Source organism: Salvia splendens, chromosome 3 (genome assembly GCF_004379255.2).
Source record: "Salvia splendens isolate huo1 chromosome 3, SspV2, whole genome shotgun sequence".
Lineage (NCBI taxonomy): Eukaryota > Viridiplantae > Streptophyta > Magnoliopsida > Lamiales > Lamiaceae > Salvia > Salvia splendens.
The window spans coordinates 4686995-4705600 of NC_056034.1; the positions used below are offsets into that span (position 1 = coordinate 4686995).

General features: G+C 36.7%; 4 protein-coding genes across 6 annotated transcripts; 3 read left to right on the top strand and 1 right to left on the bottom strand.

The window, feature by feature from the left end:
• Nucleotides 1–909: 909 nt before the first annotated feature.
• LOC121794478 (hydroxyacylglutathione hydrolase cytoplasmic-like) lies at nucleotides 910–3314 on the top strand. The gene is made up of 7 exons (XM_042192654.1): nucleotides 910–1101; nucleotides 1165–1287; nucleotides 1468–1629; nucleotides 1808–1886; nucleotides 2178–2291; nucleotides 2810–2986; nucleotides 3099–3314. The coding sequence occupies exons 1-7, from the start codon at nucleotides 1055–1057 to the stop codon at nucleotides 3171–3173; spliced, it is 777 nt and encodes a 258-aa protein (XP_042048588.1). The 5' UTR covers nucleotides 910–1054; the 3' UTR covers nucleotides 3174–3314.
• Nucleotides 3315–4490: 1176 nt separating this feature from the next.
• On the top strand, nucleotides 4491–6499 carry LOC121794477 (quinone oxidoreductase-like protein 2 homolog). Its single transcript, XM_042192652.1, has 5 exons — nucleotides 4491–4911; nucleotides 5337–5445; nucleotides 5520–5611; nucleotides 5715–5973; nucleotides 6071–6499. The coding sequence occupies exons 1-5, from the start codon at nucleotides 4565–4567 to the stop codon at nucleotides 6299–6301; spliced, it is 1038 nt and encodes a 345-aa protein (XP_042048586.1). The 5' UTR covers nucleotides 4491–4564; the 3' UTR covers nucleotides 6302–6499.
• A 192-nt stretch (nucleotides 6500–6691) lies between these two features.
• Nucleotides 6692–8230, top strand: LOC121794479 (gluconokinase). 3 transcript variants are annotated; one of them, XM_042192657.1, is made up of 5 exons: nucleotides 6692–6866; nucleotides 7348–7389; nucleotides 7465–7507; nucleotides 7589–7668; nucleotides 7758–8230. In XM_042192657.1, exons 2-5 carry the CDS (start codon nucleotides 7374–7376, stop codon nucleotides 8171–8173), a joined length of 555 nt encoding a protein of 184 aa, XP_042048591.1. In that variant the 5' UTR covers nucleotides 6692–6866; nucleotides 7348–7373; the 3' UTR covers nucleotides 8174–8230. The 3 variants fall into 3 exon arrangements, with proteins under 3 accessions (XP_042048591.1, XP_042048590.1, XP_042048589.1); XM_042192656.1 differs by having other exon boundaries at nucleotides 6709–6866; nucleotides 7169–7389; nucleotides 7743–8230; XM_042192655.1 differs by having other exon boundaries at nucleotides 6710–6866; nucleotides 7743–8230.
• A 103-nt stretch (nucleotides 8231–8333) lies between these two features.
• Nucleotides 8334–14840, bottom strand: LOC121794476 (eukaryotic translation initiation factor 3 subunit A-like). Its single transcript, XM_042192651.1, has 14 exons — nucleotides 14684–14840; nucleotides 14373–14446; nucleotides 13326–13807; nucleotides 12654–12869; nucleotides 12177–12545; nucleotides 12061–12090; nucleotides 11670–11897; nucleotides 11418–11579; nucleotides 10453–10674; nucleotides 10141–10347; nucleotides 9851–10057; nucleotides 9617–9697; nucleotides 9210–9411; nucleotides 8334–8994 (listed from the first exon to the last, which is right to left on the bottom strand). The coding sequence occupies exons 2-14, from the start codon at nucleotides 14416–14418 to the stop codon at nucleotides 8564–8566; spliced, it is 2883 nt and encodes a 960-aa protein (XP_042048585.1). The 5' UTR covers nucleotides 14419–14446; nucleotides 14684–14840; the 3' UTR covers nucleotides 8334–8563.
• Nucleotides 14841–18606: the final 3766 nt, after the last annotated feature.

Below are 18606 nucleotides of genomic sequence, written 5' to 3' on the forward strand. Positions count from 1 at the left end.
CCAACACACCCACTACCACGTGGTGTCTGCTCAGGCCACGATCGTAGGCCATGACCTACGCTACATGCAGGACCTCCACGACATCCACAACCATCATTAGTGGTGATGCAAGCCACGATCTTAGTTCAATGTATAAATAGAACTTAGATCAGATAGAAAAGGGTTAAGCTCTCTAGAGATAAAATACCATATAGCAAGTCTGTGTTGTAAGCTGTAATCCCAGATCAAGCAATACAATCTTGCCCTCCCTTCTTCCCGTGGACGTAGATTTACTTCAGTAAATCGAACCACGTAAATTCTTTGTGTCGTAGTCTTCATTCTCTACCAGCATCTACTAACATCAGAAATTCGCGGATCCATCAGAAGGGTTGGGGGCGTTGAGATAGGAGTAGATGAATTTCTTGAGATCGGTGTCGAGATACTCAAAGACGAGAGGTGCTTGCCGTTGTGGACGGGGACGTGCTCGACGGAGAGGAGGCGGGCATCTTATTAATATGCAACTAGGTGGGGAACCCTACTGTATTACTATTTATTTTATATTTTAAATGAATATTTATTAAAATAATTAAGGAAATAATTAGGGACTAAAAAATCATAATTAACAGTCTAATTTGGTCAAAATCGGAATTAAAACTTGTTGACCAACGGAACACTTGGTCAAGGACCAATTATGATCCGATTTAAAATGTTCAGGATGTAAAAATTTTAAAAATAAAATTTATGATCAAAATTGTAAAATGAGCCTACGTTCAACACCAATTTTAATCTTTACTCTTTTATAAATTTCACTTCAATCATAATTATTTTATCTTAATTTTATAAATTTCACTTGAATAATGTGTTGTTCAATTATTTTCTGTTTCTATTAATATTCCTACAAAGCTCAAAACAGAAGGAAAAAAAGAACGATGGAATGCCCGTGTAAAGGAGAAGAATTAATGAGTAAAAATAATGACAAAAAGTAATCACAGTACTAGAAATATCGGGGCAACCCAAGTCGGAAAAAGGTGAATTTGCAGTAGCACCGCGAAGAGAGAATCTTTGGAATTGCAATATGCAGATCCTTCACATCCCATGCTTGGAAGATAACTACTCTTACATGTAATCAAATCCCAACTCTTGAGAATTCATTGTTTGAGAACCTAATTGGAATTGGGTTTGCAGGATTATCGATGAGGCGACGAAAGAAGCAGCGGTGGTAGACCCAGTGGAGCCTCACAAGATTCTACGAGTAGCTCAGGAAAACGGTGTTGACCTCAAGCTTGTCCTCACCACCCATCATCACTGGTCTCTCTCTAATCTCTTTTCATTTTCATCAATTTCTAAAATTCTTCCTTGTGTAATTTAATAGCCTTTCAGCTCAATTGATAAATTGGGTGGAATCTTGTGGCTGCAATATATGTTACTTAATGTAATTTGATGTTATTGGAACGGAGTGGCGAATAATTAGAATTTGTTGGTGTGTAGGGATCATGCTGGTGGCAATGAGAAAATGAAGCAGTTGGTGCCTGATATCAAAATATTTGGGGGTTCCCTTGATAATGTGCAGGCATGCACTAACAAACTTGAAAACGGTGATAAGTTATCTCTTGGGGCTGACATCAATATATTGTCTCTCCATACACCATGGTATTATTGTCTGCTTCAATTTGTTGGATTACCATTGTACTTGCTTTTTTCTTTCATTACTAAGTACTTTGCTCCTGTATGAGTTTTCGATTCTTGATTAATTGCACAATCACTACATTTTCACCATTGTGATTATCTCTGCCACAACAATGATTAAGTCGTTTTGTTCTGATTTCAGCCACACCAAGGGTCATATAAGTTACTATGTAACGGGAAAAGAAGGAGACGACCCTGCTGTTTTTACTGGCGATACCTTGGTGAGCCAAAATCTTTTTTACTTCTGTAGAGCTGCTTTAATCATATAGACATTTTTTGTGAACAACTTACAAGAAGAAAAACTAAGTAGCTTATCAAGTCAATGGATGACCTAGTAAACTGTTTGGAGGCATTTTTATCAATAGAAAACCGGATTCTCCAGTTTAAAAGCACTGTGACTATGGAGCTCATACTCATGCTCTTGGTGATAAGCAGCGCATAGTGATACAATTAAATTTCTTGTTTATTTTGATCTGATGATATATTGAACCCTGCATGTTATGAATTTGCAGTTCATTGCTGGCTGTGGAAAGTTTTTTGAAGGCACAGCTGAGCAGATGTATCAGTCATTGTGTACTACCCTTGGTTCTTTGCCGAAGCCAACTCGAGTATATTGTGGTCATGAGGTAATATAAATTTGTAATGTGTTGGTGTTTCTTCACTATTCTTCTCTCAGGAGTGAGTAATTGTTTATGTGCACAATATTTTTTCTGTCATGTGGTTTTTCCAACATTCAAATGCTAGGATTTGTAATACCTTCTCATGGTTAATATCAATATCCCTTGCAAGAGAAGTCATGTTTTAGTTAGGCCTTCTAGGTGGTAAGTTAGGTGTTTTGATAATCATTTACTTTTACCGATTCTGAAATTTCTTATACCTAGAGACTATCCTTTGCTTCACAAAATACCAAGGGTACACACTGCTTTCTTACCCGCATGGTATCATTGTGTGGTAGATTTATTTGTAAGCATGAAGAAATTGACTAAATGAAGTTAAGACTTGAGATGTTACAAAATTGCAGTTTCATAAATTTGATATAGATAAGTTCATCTGAAAATTAGTTCTGGGGAGTTATTCTGCAGTGGCTAATTTGCAGTTTTCATTGAGCACACAATACGAAGTTAAATTAAACATGTTTGTGTAGTATACAAAGAAGAACTTGCAGTTTGCCTCGACTGTGGAGCCAGATAATGTAAGCATATCACAGAAATTAGCATGGGCTGATCAGAAGAGAAAGACAGGTCTTCCAACTGTACCCTCAACCATCGAGGAAGAATTCGAGACCAATCCATTCATGCGTGTTGATCTGCCGGAGATTCAGGTATAACCTGTGCTACCTGTGATTTGTTTATAAGCACTCCATTCTTGGATACCATAGCTATGTCTATCTCTTGTATAAGCTAAAATGTTTGAGTGTATGTTATGATGTGCAGGAGAAAGTTGGGTGCAAGTCAGCTGTTGAAGCACTGCGGAAGATACGAGAGCTTAAAGATGAGTGGAGAGGATGAAGAAGTGTAAGGCTCATGTTAATAAGTTTGGTGTTTGTTTATCCTGGTTTCTTCTTGGATTTTTCGAAACAATTACGGAGTACTTTTTTATATTAAGCTTGAAGGACTATCAATGATTGATCCATTTTACACTTTGCCTTAGCTTGCTTGTTTGTGTATATACTTGTAAGCCCAAGGTTTCACTTTTCTTTTTCATGCGTTAGGATTAGAATTCTCTTTAACTTATAACTAGACCAGGATAGCACAACCACCGACAAAGATGGTAGCCTCGTCTTGATGCGCATGTTCTAAAAATTTATTCAACCTTTTTGCTTCTTAGTTGTACAAGTTTGGTCACTGGTGAGTGAGACTGCCAATTTGCGACACTACTCGAATACCTACAAAATTTATGGGTACATGTAATAATTTAGTACTCCCCGTCCCACATTTGAGGCGTTTCTTTTCGGCACGAAATTTAAGAAAGTTGTGTTTAGTGGGTTAAATAAAGTAGATGAGTGAATAAAGTAAAAGAAAGAAGAGAGAGAAAAGTAAAAGAAAGGATAAATTGAGTGAGATTAGATGTTTAGCCAAAAAGAGAAATGACTCAAGTAACTTAGAATAACCTAAAAATAAATACGACTCAAGTAACTTGGGACGGAGGGAGTAGTATGTATTTATTTTATTGCAATTCCCTGTTTTTTACTTTTATCATATACTATAGTTAAAACTAGATTATCATTTTCTAGCATTTTCACATTTTACCTTCATTCACTTTATTATTATTATGTCATTATGGTGTCGGGTTTGCATTGTTATTTTTTTTGGTGTTGTTCTATCATGTCAATGCGAATAAAATAATGTCACTAACAAATTCGTGTCATGTATGGATTTAAACGTAGCAGGTTGAGTTTGTGTTCAAATTTTGGATTTAATTAATTGATAATGTTTGGATTTGACTTTAGTGGATTGGAATTTCCAATATCTCCCCACATAATTTGTATACGTAACATTAAAACCTTCATTTGTTGAACATTTCAATAATCTCAAATCATGCAAGTTGAGTTATCGTCGGGTGACCTATTCATTATTTTCTGTCTAAGATTTTCTCTTTCATTTCATAATTTTCTATTCAACATAAAAAATCAATCATACAAACACTTGATACTGCGAAAGTTTTGAAACATTTACTATCATATTGAAACTTCAAGTACTAAAATAAAAATAGCTGAACTAAATATCTTTACTTCTGTTTTTTTCCATTTTTAAAATTTAATATTCACTATATTCCAATAAATATTATCATTGTATTATGTTTTATTGTACAAACTTTTAAGTGACTCATTTTAATATAGAAAGCTTTTGTAAACAATGAAGAGTTGAGATGATTAGAATTTAGAGAGAGACGAAAAAAGATGGAAGCTTTGGTGTGCAGAAAACTCGGTGACCCGACAGTGCCGGCGGAGGGGAGTGATGATTCAGCCCTGACCCTCTCAAGGGCTCACCCGATTCCCCAACTGAAATCACCGACATCGGTGCGAGTCCGAGTCAAAGCAACCAGCTTGAACTTCGCCAATTACCTCCAAATCCAGGGCAAGTACCAAGAGAAACCGCCCTTGCCCTTTATCCCCGGCTCTGATTACTCCGGCACCGTCGATTCCGTCGGAGAAGCTGTCTCTAACTTCAAAATCGGGGATCCCGTTTGCTCCTTTGCCGCCCTCGGATCATTCGCCCAATTCATCGTCGCCGATCAATCTGAGCTGTAACCATTTCCATTTCAATTCTCTAAATTTAGTTTAAGTTCTTCCTTTCTGAATTATTTTTACATGTCAAATTCCATAAATCAATATGCCTAATCTGAATTCATATGCTTCGCGGAGTCTGATTGTATTCAACTGGGCTCTGTGCTTTTGCTTATTTCTATGTATCATTGGTAGTATGTTGTTAGTATTGGTTGTGATTAAAACATTCAGAATAGTTTTTAAACAAAATTGCATGTGCTGCATTGTACTACTATTTAGTATTAGAAGCATTATTGATGTAGAATTTGTGTGGTGATATCAGGATATGGGTTATGAGTTGATATACAAATCAAATAATAGTTCATATTTTTGCATTTATATGATTTCTAGTTTTTAACTATATAGGATATGACCAAAAAACTTATTTTGATTTTCTTATATACAGATTTTTGGTGCCAAAAGGGTGTGACTTGGTTGCCGTTGGTGCATTTCCGGTTGCGTATAGTACATCTCATGTGGCACTTGTTCATAGAGCACAACTACATGCTGGTCAGGTAGTATAGAGCTACTACTTTCTTTTGCCCTTTGTTTATTCAAAATGGTAGTGTTATATTTGTGATGGATGCAGGTATTGATGGTTCTTGGTGCAGCTGGAGGAGTCGGTGTTTCTGCGGTACAAATTGGCAAGGTCCGTGGCGCCATTGTTATAGCTGTTGCTAGGTAAGTAATACAATGACTGAGATAAAATCATAGAGTGATAGAACTAGTATGTATATATGGTTGAGTGGCCGTAATCTGTCCTTGTTGTTGAATAATCGGACAGGGGGAGTGAGAAGGTGCGATTCCTCAAGTCATTGGGTGTCGATCATGTTGTTGATATAAGCAAAGAGGATATGAGTCAGAGTGTGAAGGGATTTCTTAAGGCTAGAAAGCTTAGAGGGGTGGATGTTCTGTACGATCCAGTCGGAGGGAAGCTGACAAAGGAGTCGTTGAAGCTGTTGAGCTGGGGAGCACAAATCCTGATCATAGGGTTTGCAAGTGGGGAAGTGCCAATAGTCCCAGCAAACATTGCTCTTGTTAAGGTAATGCTTGCTTGAAAGTTGAAGCCACAACTGCAGGTTTTTGTTATTGCAGAAAAGAAAGAAAGAAATGAATGAATGAATGTGTTTTTATTTGCAGAACTGGACAGTTCATGGACTTTACTGGGGGAGCCATAGGATACACCAACCGCGTGTTCTGGAAGATTCGGTCAAGGAATTGCTATCCTGGCTGGCTGATGGCTTACTCACTGTTAAAATATCACATACTTATAGCCTCCATCAAGCAAATCTTGCATTTGGTGCCCTCAAGAATAGAGAAGCTATTGGCAAGGTTTTGATTGTGTTTGATGAGCCCACCTCCAAGTTGTAATGCCCATAAATACCAATTATACTATTTTCTTTCTACTTTTCAGTCCAACAATAAAGCTCATGTAAATAATACCGGAGTATATCAATAAGTTTGGTCGAGTTTGAGAGAGAGAGAGAGAGAGAGATGATGTGCTTGGAATGGATGAAATGCAGGAGCACATTTACATTTATGGGAATACTGTGTTGAGAAAGTTTGTTATGTGACCTTGCCAAATAATAAATGTATTTTGAAGCCAATAACAATATAATTAGAAGCTCTCGAATGCTAGTATACAAAGTGCTAACTAAATACACTAATCAACAATTTTAACAAAATAAAAACTTTTTTATGTGTAGGTCATATATGGGCTGACAAAGCTTTGATCCAATTGGAATGAGTCCACTCAAATTTACTTTGATTAGATAGGGAGTAGTATAAATTTTATAAGATGCAGACAAGTCTTCATTTCAATTTGAATACAGGTTAGTTAGTACTTAGTTGTCAAATTTATTACGCAAAATATCCATGGAGACAGAGAAGCCAAGGGCCAGCAATTAAATAATTTGATGTTTTATCTGCAACTCAGGTTCGTCTGTTTTTGTCAACAATTTTCCATCTTATTCGCAATTTCTTTTCGTGATCTTGCAACGATGCGATTTTATCTTTGTTACATGGAAATAAAATACTACTAGTAATTAATTTTCTGGATATTATATATGCCTCAGATCTGACTGCTTAATTGCTTCTTGCCAAAAAAAAATTTACCTTCAAGAAATCATTATACTAGCTAGTGTCATCTTTGAAGTGAACAGGATGAGGATCAATTATAGAAGCAAACTGCTAAATTTCTTCATGCGAATAATTGAAGACTGGTTGATGGTTTTGCAGGCATTTAAAACCAGTTTCTTTCATATGTTCTTTTGTTAAAAGATTCAACATTTATAATTGCTCAGAGCTATGGAATCAATGGGCTCTTTCATATGTATTTGATGTGAATATTTAGATTTTCTGGGCACAACATAATTAACAACATTTCTTTGCCATACATCAACTTCAATGGCTTGCAGTTTTGAATCCAATTCCTTGGCATGAGATGGCATCTAATAAAGGTAGGAAATTCAAATCAGTGGACTTGATCTTTTTTTATCATGTCACTAATTATATATGCTATCAATATTGGACAGGCATTGCTATAGTGATTATGGGAGTGAGTGGTGCTGGAAAATCGTCAGTCATCCATATCTCTTCTCCTCTTCCTCTTGTCATTACTCAATTAGTATATCTTAATGAATTGAATTTGTGATGCAGAACTATTGGGGCTATGCTGGCACAAGTTATGAATGCTCGTTTTCTTGATGCCGATGACTACCACCCGCAGTCAAACAAAGGTGCATCACATTTACATTCATACATACAGTTATAGGTGGGTAGGTTCATGATTATCATGTGTTGTTAATAACAGACAAGATGAAGGCAGGGATCCCTCTTACAGATGAAGATCGCTTCCCTTGGCTTGAAACTTTACGTGATGCCTTAAGGGTGAGCTTGGTGAATGGGGAAACCGTCGTTCTTGGATGCTCTGCTCTGCAGAAGCATTACAGGCAAATTCTACGATGCGCAGATCCCAACTATGTACCAGCTGCAGCTTCTTGTGCTGTCAGCTTTGTACTTTTGAGCGTGGATGCAGAGGTTCTTGCTGCTCGATTGGAGAAACGAGCAGCACATTTCATGCCGGCCAAGCTCTTGCAATCTCAACTGGATTTGCTGCAGATAGATGAATCAGAAGGGATACTCAAAGTTGACGCTTCACTTCATCCTCACCAAACTTTGAAAGCCATACAAGCTTTAATTTCCTCAAGCCTGCCTCACTTGTATCCTAATCATCAATCTTAACTACTTGTCTCTGCTTTTTTGCTTCAAACTTCAATTATAAACATTTCACTCCCATCATTACTATCTTGCATAAATTACTTGTGTAAGCACAACTGTTTTAATGCAATTAGTATATAATGAGAAACAAAATACTACCTTGAAAAAATATAAATTCCATCAGTGAAGGCATAATTCAGCTTGTGAATCACTTTAAACGTTAAGGGTGTCTTTACATCGTACCCCAATATATAATGATTCAAATTTTTTTTTATCAAAAATCCGACTCAAATATATGTCTATTCGGCCATTATGCGAACAAAGTACACAAGTCTTACAAATGGCCTCAAAAATTCTCATCCTACAAATCCATGGTTCAAAATTGAGAATCAAAATATCAAGATGAGCAGCAAATCAACGTCTTATTTCCTCCCTAGTGGATTGCCAAGTCCTTGAGCCACCAGAAGCAGCAGGCCTACGATCATCCCGCCATCTGTCACCAGCTGGAGGTTCAGTCCGGCTGCCACTGGACCATTTGTCAGTGGCTGGAGGCAGGGCTTGGCCAACCTCAGCAGGTGCTCTTCTGAAACTCGGGACAAACTTGGCAGGTCCAGGCGTAGGTGCAGCTGCAGCTGCGGCTGGAACAGCAGTAGGTGGTGTCTCCACAGGGTGTGCAGAAGAAAGATCGGTCTTAGGTAGCACAGCAACTGCTGACCTCCCCAATATCTCTTCCCTTCTCTGCCTTTCTTTTTCTTCCAGCTCTCTCTCTCTTTGCCTCTGCTTCTCAGCAATTTCATCCAGCTTGGCCTTTCGTTCAGCTTCCTCTTTCTTTCGCCTCTCCATCTCTGCAGTAACCAGTGATCCAAAGTCGAATCAAGTATTAAAACCAACTCAACTAAGAGAAGGAGATTAATTTCAAGTACAATATAAATAACAGAAACTACGACAAGATAAATCGTGAATTCAGCCAAGGAGGAACCTTGTTCCCAGAAATAGGTGGTATTGATTTACAATCTGGATAAATAAATTGCTTGGTTTTCAAAATTTAACAAGAACGTACCTTCAAGTTTCCGAGCATCCTCCTCCTCACGCAATCTTTTCTGTCTCTCCTCCTCAGTTCTCAGGAAATATATGAATTTTCTCTTAGCTTCTCTTTCCTCTTTACGTGACTGGATTATGTTGCTTATTGTCTCTTCTCTTTCCTGTCTAAGCCTGTCGCGTTCAGCTTTCCTACAATTTAGCAATCGTTCTTGGAAAATGTTCTGCACAAGACCAAGAAAATATGCCATTTATATACAACATATAAATGAAACAAGATCTTTAAAAATGGGCAATTGTTTACTACTCTGAATATACAGAATACTCCAAACAATTAATTGAATAAAATAATAGTATGAAAAAGTTAAAGATCAATATCATTGTCGATAATAGTTTAACTGATCCATTAACACACAGAAGTTCAAAAACCTTGTTCTCCAAGATCCTGCTCAGCCTTCTTTTCTCCTCTAGATCTCCAGCATGGCGTTGCCTACTTAATTCAACCTCTCGCTGTATATGATTGGAAAAAAGAACAAGTGCAGTTAATTTTTATATAAATCCTCAATCGCGAGAAAGAACCAATATTATCCCAGTGCACGAAATCTCCTGCAAAATGATTACTAGTAAAAGAAAGTTCCCCCAAAGAACATGACAGATTCAGACCTGCTGCTCAAGCTCATGGTGAACTTTCTCATCTTCTAGGCGTTTCTGAAATGTAGCTTCTATAAGCGGGGCAGCCTCTTCCCTTTTTGCTCTCTCCAGATAATCCATTGTTTTTCCATGCTTCTGTAGCCTTTTCTCCATCTCTTGCTTCTCCCTGAGCTGTTCACTAACAGCTAGCTCCATCAAAGACTGCTTGGTTAATTTTTCCTGAATCCATATAAATTTGTTAATTCAGAAAATATGGTTAGCAAAACAGCAAAGACATCTGTCTTAGGAATCAGTTCACTCACCCCCTCTAAGACTGGTTTCTTTCCTTTCTTCTTTCCACGCTTTTCCGCTTCCTGCAGTAATGCTTGGGCTTCCTCAAGCTCACGTTCCTCTATTTCCCGGCGAATTCTTTGATTCTTCATTTGCTCAAATTCTATAGCAAGCCTTTTCTGCTCTGCCTCTTCAGTTATTTTCTGTATTTTCAGCTTCTTTGCCTCCTCCTCACGTTCCTTAAAATATAGAAGTCAGTAATACACTGAATTATAAATTAAAGAACTACGTTAACTAACTCACTCACACAAAGCCATAACATTGTCAAAGCAAAAATGACATACCATCTCTAACAGCTGACGCTCTTGTTCTTCTTTGCGCTTTTCAATTATTGACTTTCGTGCAAGCAGACGTTTGTGCTCTTTTTCAACTACTTCTACTAAATCTGAAAGTGATTCCCCCAATTTTGGGATTCCCTTCCCAGTAGGGTAGATCATGACCCTGGACTTGCTAAGGGATTCAGCGAGAGTGGATAGGTGATCTTGTAAGCCTTCTGATTCAAGACTCTGATGAGAAAACATTCACATATAAGTTGCCATAGTTTGAGATACAGCATCCAATGGAATTTGTGAAGGAAAAGCATGGGGAACAGAAACATGAAAGAGAAAATGAAAAACAGAAGATGAAGCTAAAAAACTTTAAATGTAAACCTAAGCCCCGACATACATATATGGTATCTAATAAAGCACGGGTTAGATATATATATATATATAGAAATAAAACGGGTAAGAACCGGAATTGTAGGAAATAAAATAAAATCATCTTTAGTTCTGTGATCACAATGATCTACGGTGGATTCATTTCTACGCAACGCCTAGGTCCAAATCCCATTAGAAGCGAAAAAAATATTTTTGTTCGTTGATTTATATAACAGCCATACCAAGGGACTAGGGAACATGAAAAGCCTTAAAAATGCGCATAATATTGTGTGAACCAACACAGGTTTGCCACTTATGCAAATGAAGAAGAGTTTGCCTCAAAAATTGATTGTTTTATTGGTAGTAACTAGGAAGTTAGCAAACCAGGAGTTGAAATAACTTGCAACGTTTTGGCTCCTAGTGGAACTGATGGAAAGGATAGTGCAGATGGATATTGGTCACTCCAAGACGTGAGAGGAATTTAAAAACTGGGAATGAGCATTCACTTTCACAAACAAAAAGGTGTATTGTAGCATCAAATTGATAGATGTACACTTGATCGGCCAAGCTCAGTAGGTAAATTCAGAAAGACAAAAAAGTTAGATGGTTACCTTATTACCAAAGAATATTGCACCCTTGCTGTAATTCACTTTCATTGACAAGAAATTATTTTTGACTGCATCAACAGAGATCTTCTCCACCATTGGGAAATCAAAAAATGGAATTATCTTCGATAGATTATCAATGGTCATAGTCTGATACACCTTTGAGATCTGGATATATAAAACAAACAAAAAAGAACAAATATCATGTAAGATATCAAAAGTATTCCACAAGAAGCAGTAAGACATGGTAATGCATACCCGCTGAAGCAACCGAAGAGCAGCAAGCTTCTCCAGAGAAGGAACATACTGAGACAGATGTACTTCTGGAACAGAGGAAGCAGAAGCAAGTTTGCCTCCAACCTTTGAAATTTTTGTTAGCAAGGGCTGTACTTGCAGTGCAAGGTGTAAAGGGTGAAATTCATGTTCCAAAATATGGTAAAGATCCTTCACTTCCTGAGTTACACAGTTCATAACACCTTTGGCCACCTGAACAAAATGTCCAAGAAACTTAAGAAATGAAATACAAAAAAGGTGGAAAATCTATATCTACGAACTCAATTATTTCACCCATTAAGTCATAATCTAGAATCTAATCCTCAAAACTGTAGGCCTATGCAATGATTTGAAATAATCAATGATTGTAGCTTACCAAATCCAAGAGCAGTGACGACCTGGAAAGCTGAAAAGCAATAAACAGAATGGTCACATAATCAGCAAATACAAATAACATCAAAATGCAAAAGATAAAGCCATGACAATTATTACCACTTCTCTGTTCTCCGGTTTTGACTCAACATCAAATGCAATAAGGTTTGCTACTCTAAAATTTCGTTCTTTCTCATTTCCAAGCTCCAAATGAGATGCTCCATAAGAGCGATCATAAAGGGGTACTGAAAGTGCAGCTAGGACAGCAGATGAAGCGATCATCTGAAGGTCCTTGTGATTCAGGTTCTTGTTAAAGCTTTTCTGAAGTGAGAAAAGCTTAAGCCACGCATAAGCATGATAAAGATGGTTGGATGACATCCAGAAAATTTCTGAAAGCTTAGAATAGTATACAACCATCAATGAAGATTTAGGTGTTTTTTTAACCATGCACATCAATCCAAATATATCCTCAATAGAACGAAACGCCTCCTGCATATCACAAGTAAAAAACAAACTTAGAGAAAATTAAACAGCATGTACATATTATTAGCAATAGCCAGATGCAGTTATGGGTTTATAAATAGCTAACTTACAAACCTGCCAAAGCTCGAGCTCGGTAGCGACTTTCAGTTGCTCAAATCTGGTGTCCAGATACAACTGCAAACTCTCAGGTAGAGTAAGATCAGGTCTATCTCTCTGGTCCCTGTATTTGTTAAGGTTAGCGAGGTGATTCCTGATCATTTCACATAATCTTCGAAACTCAGTAGTTCGTTTGTATTGTTTGCAAAATTGAAAGGCGCGATGTGCAGTCATCTGAAAATTCAAAATTAGAAGTCAATGAGGACAATGCTAACACAAATATCCAGAAGAAAAATTATTGACAAATTAGAACATATTATGGGTTCATCAAATAAGAAAATTAATTTTTCAACACGTGCCATTTAAGACAACATGAACATAAAAATGAATAATAAGTCTCCATAAAAGTTAAAAGTAGAAGCAGGATCACAAAATTGGTTAGAACAGTTTAAAAACGTAAAACTCATAAAATGTTGGCACCCACTAAAGAATCTTGTTCTGTATAAAATACATCATCGGGATTCAGGTCCATGCTATATTCAAATAACTAGGAATGTGAATACTACTGCCTTGAACATATAGAATATGGGTTTAAAGCATGACAACATGCTTATACAAAAGAAGAAGATCATGAACCAAAATGAATATAAATAGAACTAAACTGAATTTGAATGAAAGAAAGAAACTTACAGCATAAAGGGCTTCCAATCTTGAGTTGTTGCGGAGAATTTCAAGAACACTTCTATAGGTCTCCCACAAGAATTTGAACCAGGGAGTAACAAGCTCACGGTCGGATCTATCTTTACCTTTTTCCCCGCTTACATAGCTTAGAAGCAGATCTTCAGGCCTTTTATCAGCTTCTAAGTCTTCTACATCCAGAGCCTCTTCCAAGGCCTGTGCTTGATTACGTGCAAGCTCAGCTTTCTCAGTGGCCAACTGCATGAAATGCTTTATCACTTCCTCCAACGAAGTTATGTTGACCTGTTGGCAGATACCGCGATATTGGATAAGTCCATCCTTGGCATGTCTTCCCCTCCTCATGTCAACACACAGCTCCACATACTTGAACATTATTTTTTCATGTGTTTTTGTCCAGGCTCTATACCTCCTCGAGGTAATAAAACTATGAAGAGTTTCAAGTGCTTCTTGCTTCTGTCCCACATTGATCAACTCTGCATCAACATATTTACATGTCAATGACAGCCGAGGGAAAAAATATCATCAAAAGCACTATACTACTATAGCAAAAAAAATTCCCTTGAGTTTCTTCTATTGTTGTAGGACTTTTAAGGCATATTAGATAAGCATAAAAAGCCGAGTTTAGAAGATTTTGAGGCTAGGCTACAACATTTTTCGATTTGCACAAGCACCCACTAAACTTTCCCTCCAACCCTTCACACGTCAATACAGCAAGGCAGACTGTATTTCCTTATTTGATGTAAACTGAGCAAAAACCATGCTTAATATATGTCATCATGGACTAGCTAAACATGAATTATAGTACATAATTTATAAGAGAAAACTAGTGTACACCAAAGCTCATTAATTTCAACACTTCAAATACGAAATTCATAGAGGTAAATCCCAACACATTAAAATTGGTATTGCAATGTCTAGAATTGGGTAAGAGGACAAAAAGAATTGTTAAATTTGGATGAAAAGATAAATTGTTAAAACAACAATATATACACTGATTTGCAAGATAACTATAGATGTGACATATCAAATGTAACCTACCTTCAGCTCGCTTTAAGGCATTCTCGGGTCTGGCGAAAGTAGCCATATTGGAAGGCAATCCAACAGTAGGTATTCTGCAAATTTGAAATTAAATCAACAACTGAACTATATAGTGGCAGTACTGATGTTAGTCAGAAGAACATTGTCACCACAAAAACACAATCCCAAAGGAACTAGAATAACAGGTTTGATTGCAGCAGATTTTCCCTTCAACTACAAAAATAGTACTCCTTGATGACCAAAAGTTTATTAAGAAAAAAATAATACCAATTATTAACAAAATCTTGTTGGGAAAAAATACGAAATCTTACAACGGCGGCTATGAGATCGATGGATGTATGAATGGTCGGCGGTGGCGTCTGTAATTGTTTGGAAACGAACCCTCTGCGGCGCAGCGTGCGACTTGCGTAGGGTTACAATTACTAGGGTTATAGTAGTAATTATAATATTTTTTTTCGAATTGGAGTGTAATAAAATTGTTAAATTAACTTATGATAATTACTTTAATTTTCATAAATTGCTATAAGTAGTAAAATTCATTTCCAAGTCCTCATTTTTATAAATCTATGGCAAACCAAGGATTTGGCGAATTGATATTTTTTACATTGTGAAAAAAAATTGAATATTTATTCTCAAATAAAATTTTGGATGCTTGAAATTGAAGAGAATTTCGCCAATCATTGCAAGAGTAATTGGTCATTTCGGTAATCCACATCAAATTTATAACGATTTCAATCGGCTTCAAGTAAGATGAACATTTGGCGTTTTAAATTTAACCCACTCCAACTATCCAAAATCTTAATTTGAAAAAGTAATTAAGCCTGTTCTGGAAGCTTCTATGCAAATTGCAGGTGCACCTGGTGCATCTTCTTCTAAATGGAAAGAAGCCTGGTCCGAATTCCCGTGGACGATTATAGTGGTGTTTTTCGTGCTACGTGAATACCGTGTAGGGATTTTGGGACTTGTGAATTCCGAGGGCGGAATACCATGTTGGTTGGTTCCATAGCGTTACTAATTGGTAGGGATGTTAATCCAACCCGTAACCTGTGGGCCGACCCGAATAGCCTACGAAATTTATAGGGTTAATGTTGAAAATTTTTAGTCCGATAAAATTACAACCGGATTAACTCACAACCTGTTAGGGCCAGACCCGAAAACCCGATGGGCTGCCCGAAAACCCGATAAAATTTCTATTGTTCTATTTATTTGACTTCTAATTTGATACGGATTATTTTTAAAATATAAATAACTAAAAAAATAATTTTCAATTTCATATTAAATATACAAATTATATATTAAACTTTTATTAATATAATAATAAATAAATAAATTAGAAGCTTCTAATTCATTAAAAATATTTAAATTTCTAAAACATGTTTTAAAACATGCTTTAAAATATTTAACTTGGAAGATTATTGACACACATGACCTACCTACTTAAAATAGAGAATCCGAATTCAAAAATAATGGATAAAAATACCCGGGGTATTTTTGGTATGAAATTAGAAGAAAAATGAAAAATATAAAAAATGTGATTATCCCTTAGCTCAGGAACTATCTACGATATTTTTAAAGTTCATGGACCATTGGCGTGCAAAAGGCATAGTTCAGGGACCATTTGCGTAGTTCAGTCTTGAAATTATTCAACATGGTAGCTATATTTTTCTTGCATTTTCAACTTGTTCTTATTTTGTTCCTTTTTCTTTTTTAAAGTTTATTAGATTTCTTTTTAGATATCACATCATCTCTAAAGATTGATGTTGATATCATTCATATATCATCTTGCCTCCCCACCCCACCCCACCTTCCAAGTTTTTTTGCCAAAGCAATCGTGTCAAGGTAAGTGTGTTTAGGTGGTCAAAGAATTATTTATGTTTTCAATATTATGCTTTATAGTATTTTGTATAATTGATGTAACAGACTATAGAGAATTATTAATGTGTTGGGGACTGAGGGAGTATAAAGAAGAGTTGGAGAGCGATTCCTCCAAAATTCTCATTCCTCATAAAATCTCTGTTTCATTTCCCCCATTTCCTGTGTGTTTCATTTCCCCCATTTCCTCCTCACGGTCAGTTTAAATCTGTCTTTATGATCATGTCGTTTAAATTTTGTTGCGCTAACTCTATTGATTACTGATTTGTTATTTAAATTCAAGTTCGATTATAGATATACTATATATATTTATTAGCTTTCTAATGTGTGACCTGTCAAGCAGTTATTGATATCCTAATTGAATTGTGCGCTATTGACCATTGATTTATTGTTTGAAATTTAATTGGTTGTGATTTGCCTCTAAGTGCGATTATTCTCAGTCAAGCAGTTATTGATTAATGTATTTATGGATAACACCGCTTAAATTGCTAAACTCAATTCTGCTCTGTCATACTATGAAACATGAGTACACTTCAATTCTAATTCAATTGTACTCTGTCAAACTATGAAACATAAGTAAACTTGGATTCAATTTGTCACGATTTACACCTCTCAAGCTTACTTGTGATTATTGATATCTAAATTTAGTTGTTAACTTAATTCTGCTGCATGTGTTATCTACTGGTTCTTGTCCAGTGATACTACCTGGTAGCAAATGGCAAGAGATTTGTCTGTTACTCATATGTGGGCCTATCCCTTTGTGAATGAGCAAGGGGCCTCAGTTGCGATCTGCCTCATTTGTTCTTTCTTTGGTCCCGCTGTTCCAAGCAACTTTACAAACATAGCAGGAGGAGTTGATATCTTTACGTCTCAGAGCCTTAAGATACCATGAGAAATTCGACGATAGCTTTTGATGCTTTGGTCAATGGAGACGTAGCTGTGGCTGCTGTTGATGGAGAAGAGGTTGTAGATGGAGAGGTGGAGGTTGTCGTTGATGGAGAGGTGGCTAATAGATTGTATAAATTTTGTTCAGGTTGATAATGAATTACTGATATAGATTATATTCATTTTGTTCATATTATAATGAAATCCTTATTTAGATGGTATTGATTTCGTTCATTGTTGAGTTAAGTTGCCATTTTTCAATGGCCTATTAATCAATGGTCAATCAGATTAATAAAAAATAGTGCATGCATTTATATTAGATTATTATTAATAGAATTCACATTCCAAATCTCATAATCACAAGGCCAGGCCTAAAGGGATCAAGATTTGTTCTATCACTTCCTCTAAACAGTTGGCTCTTGAGGAATAATGATGAGCTTCATCCTTAAATCTCTAAGGCCTATAGAGCAAATATCGAGTCCATCTACGAGTATCGCCCGCCATGAGGCTCGACGAGACGAAACAAGGTGCTGATCAGCGTGGTTTTTCCACTTCCAGTCCTTCCCATGACCCCCACTCACTTCCCTTCTTCGGAAGTGCAAGTGATCCCATTGTGGACTACTACTGGAGTGTTAGTCTGACAACGTATCTGAACAAAAGTGCATTGATGTGAATCAAATTTTTCATCTTTATTCCCTAAACTTCACTTGATTAACATAGTTTGATGCTTGCGAAAGTGTGTTTTCTAGTGTAGGAAGTAGAATGCAGTATAAAAATGGAGCTGGAAACAAGCTAGGAGTCGTCTTCTACAATACAAACCAGCCACTCGGTTGGGTGGTGCAGACGGGCACCCGTTCTGGTGCTATCTCCTAAAGTGTAGGAACTCCAGAAGCAATTCGCCCGGTCGGGTGTTATCTAACAATGCATGCGGAGTCCAGAGGCTTCTCACCCGGTCGGGTAAGTTTTGAGCCATTTTGGTACTCGACCGGGTGACCTGACTCGCCCACTACTGAAATTCAGTTTTTTCAAATAGGATTGGGAGCAGTTTTTGGAGGACATTAAGACATTCTCATACACGTAAAAAGAGAGAAAAAAGAGGATGAAGAAGATAGTGAAGAAATTCCGGCCAACATTCTGACGAATCAACTCCAAATCTCTATTCCACTCAACGAGAGCATGCTTCTTATGATTTTTATTGCAAAATTTACTTATGTGTTTAGGCTAAATTATTCATTTTGCTCCAAGTTGTAATTTAGGTTTCTTTGGATGTTTCTACACCACTGACTTCATGGGTTTTGTCACCAACAATGTGCATGTGCTTGATGTTTATATGTTTTTGGCTAATAATGCAGTGTTGTTTTTATCCTTGTTATGTCTCTTTAACATAGTTTGGGAGTGCTTGATCATTGGTGTGCTATTGAATTGAATTGTTCAAATGATAATTTGATAGTAGATTAAGTAGGGTTTAGGATAATTT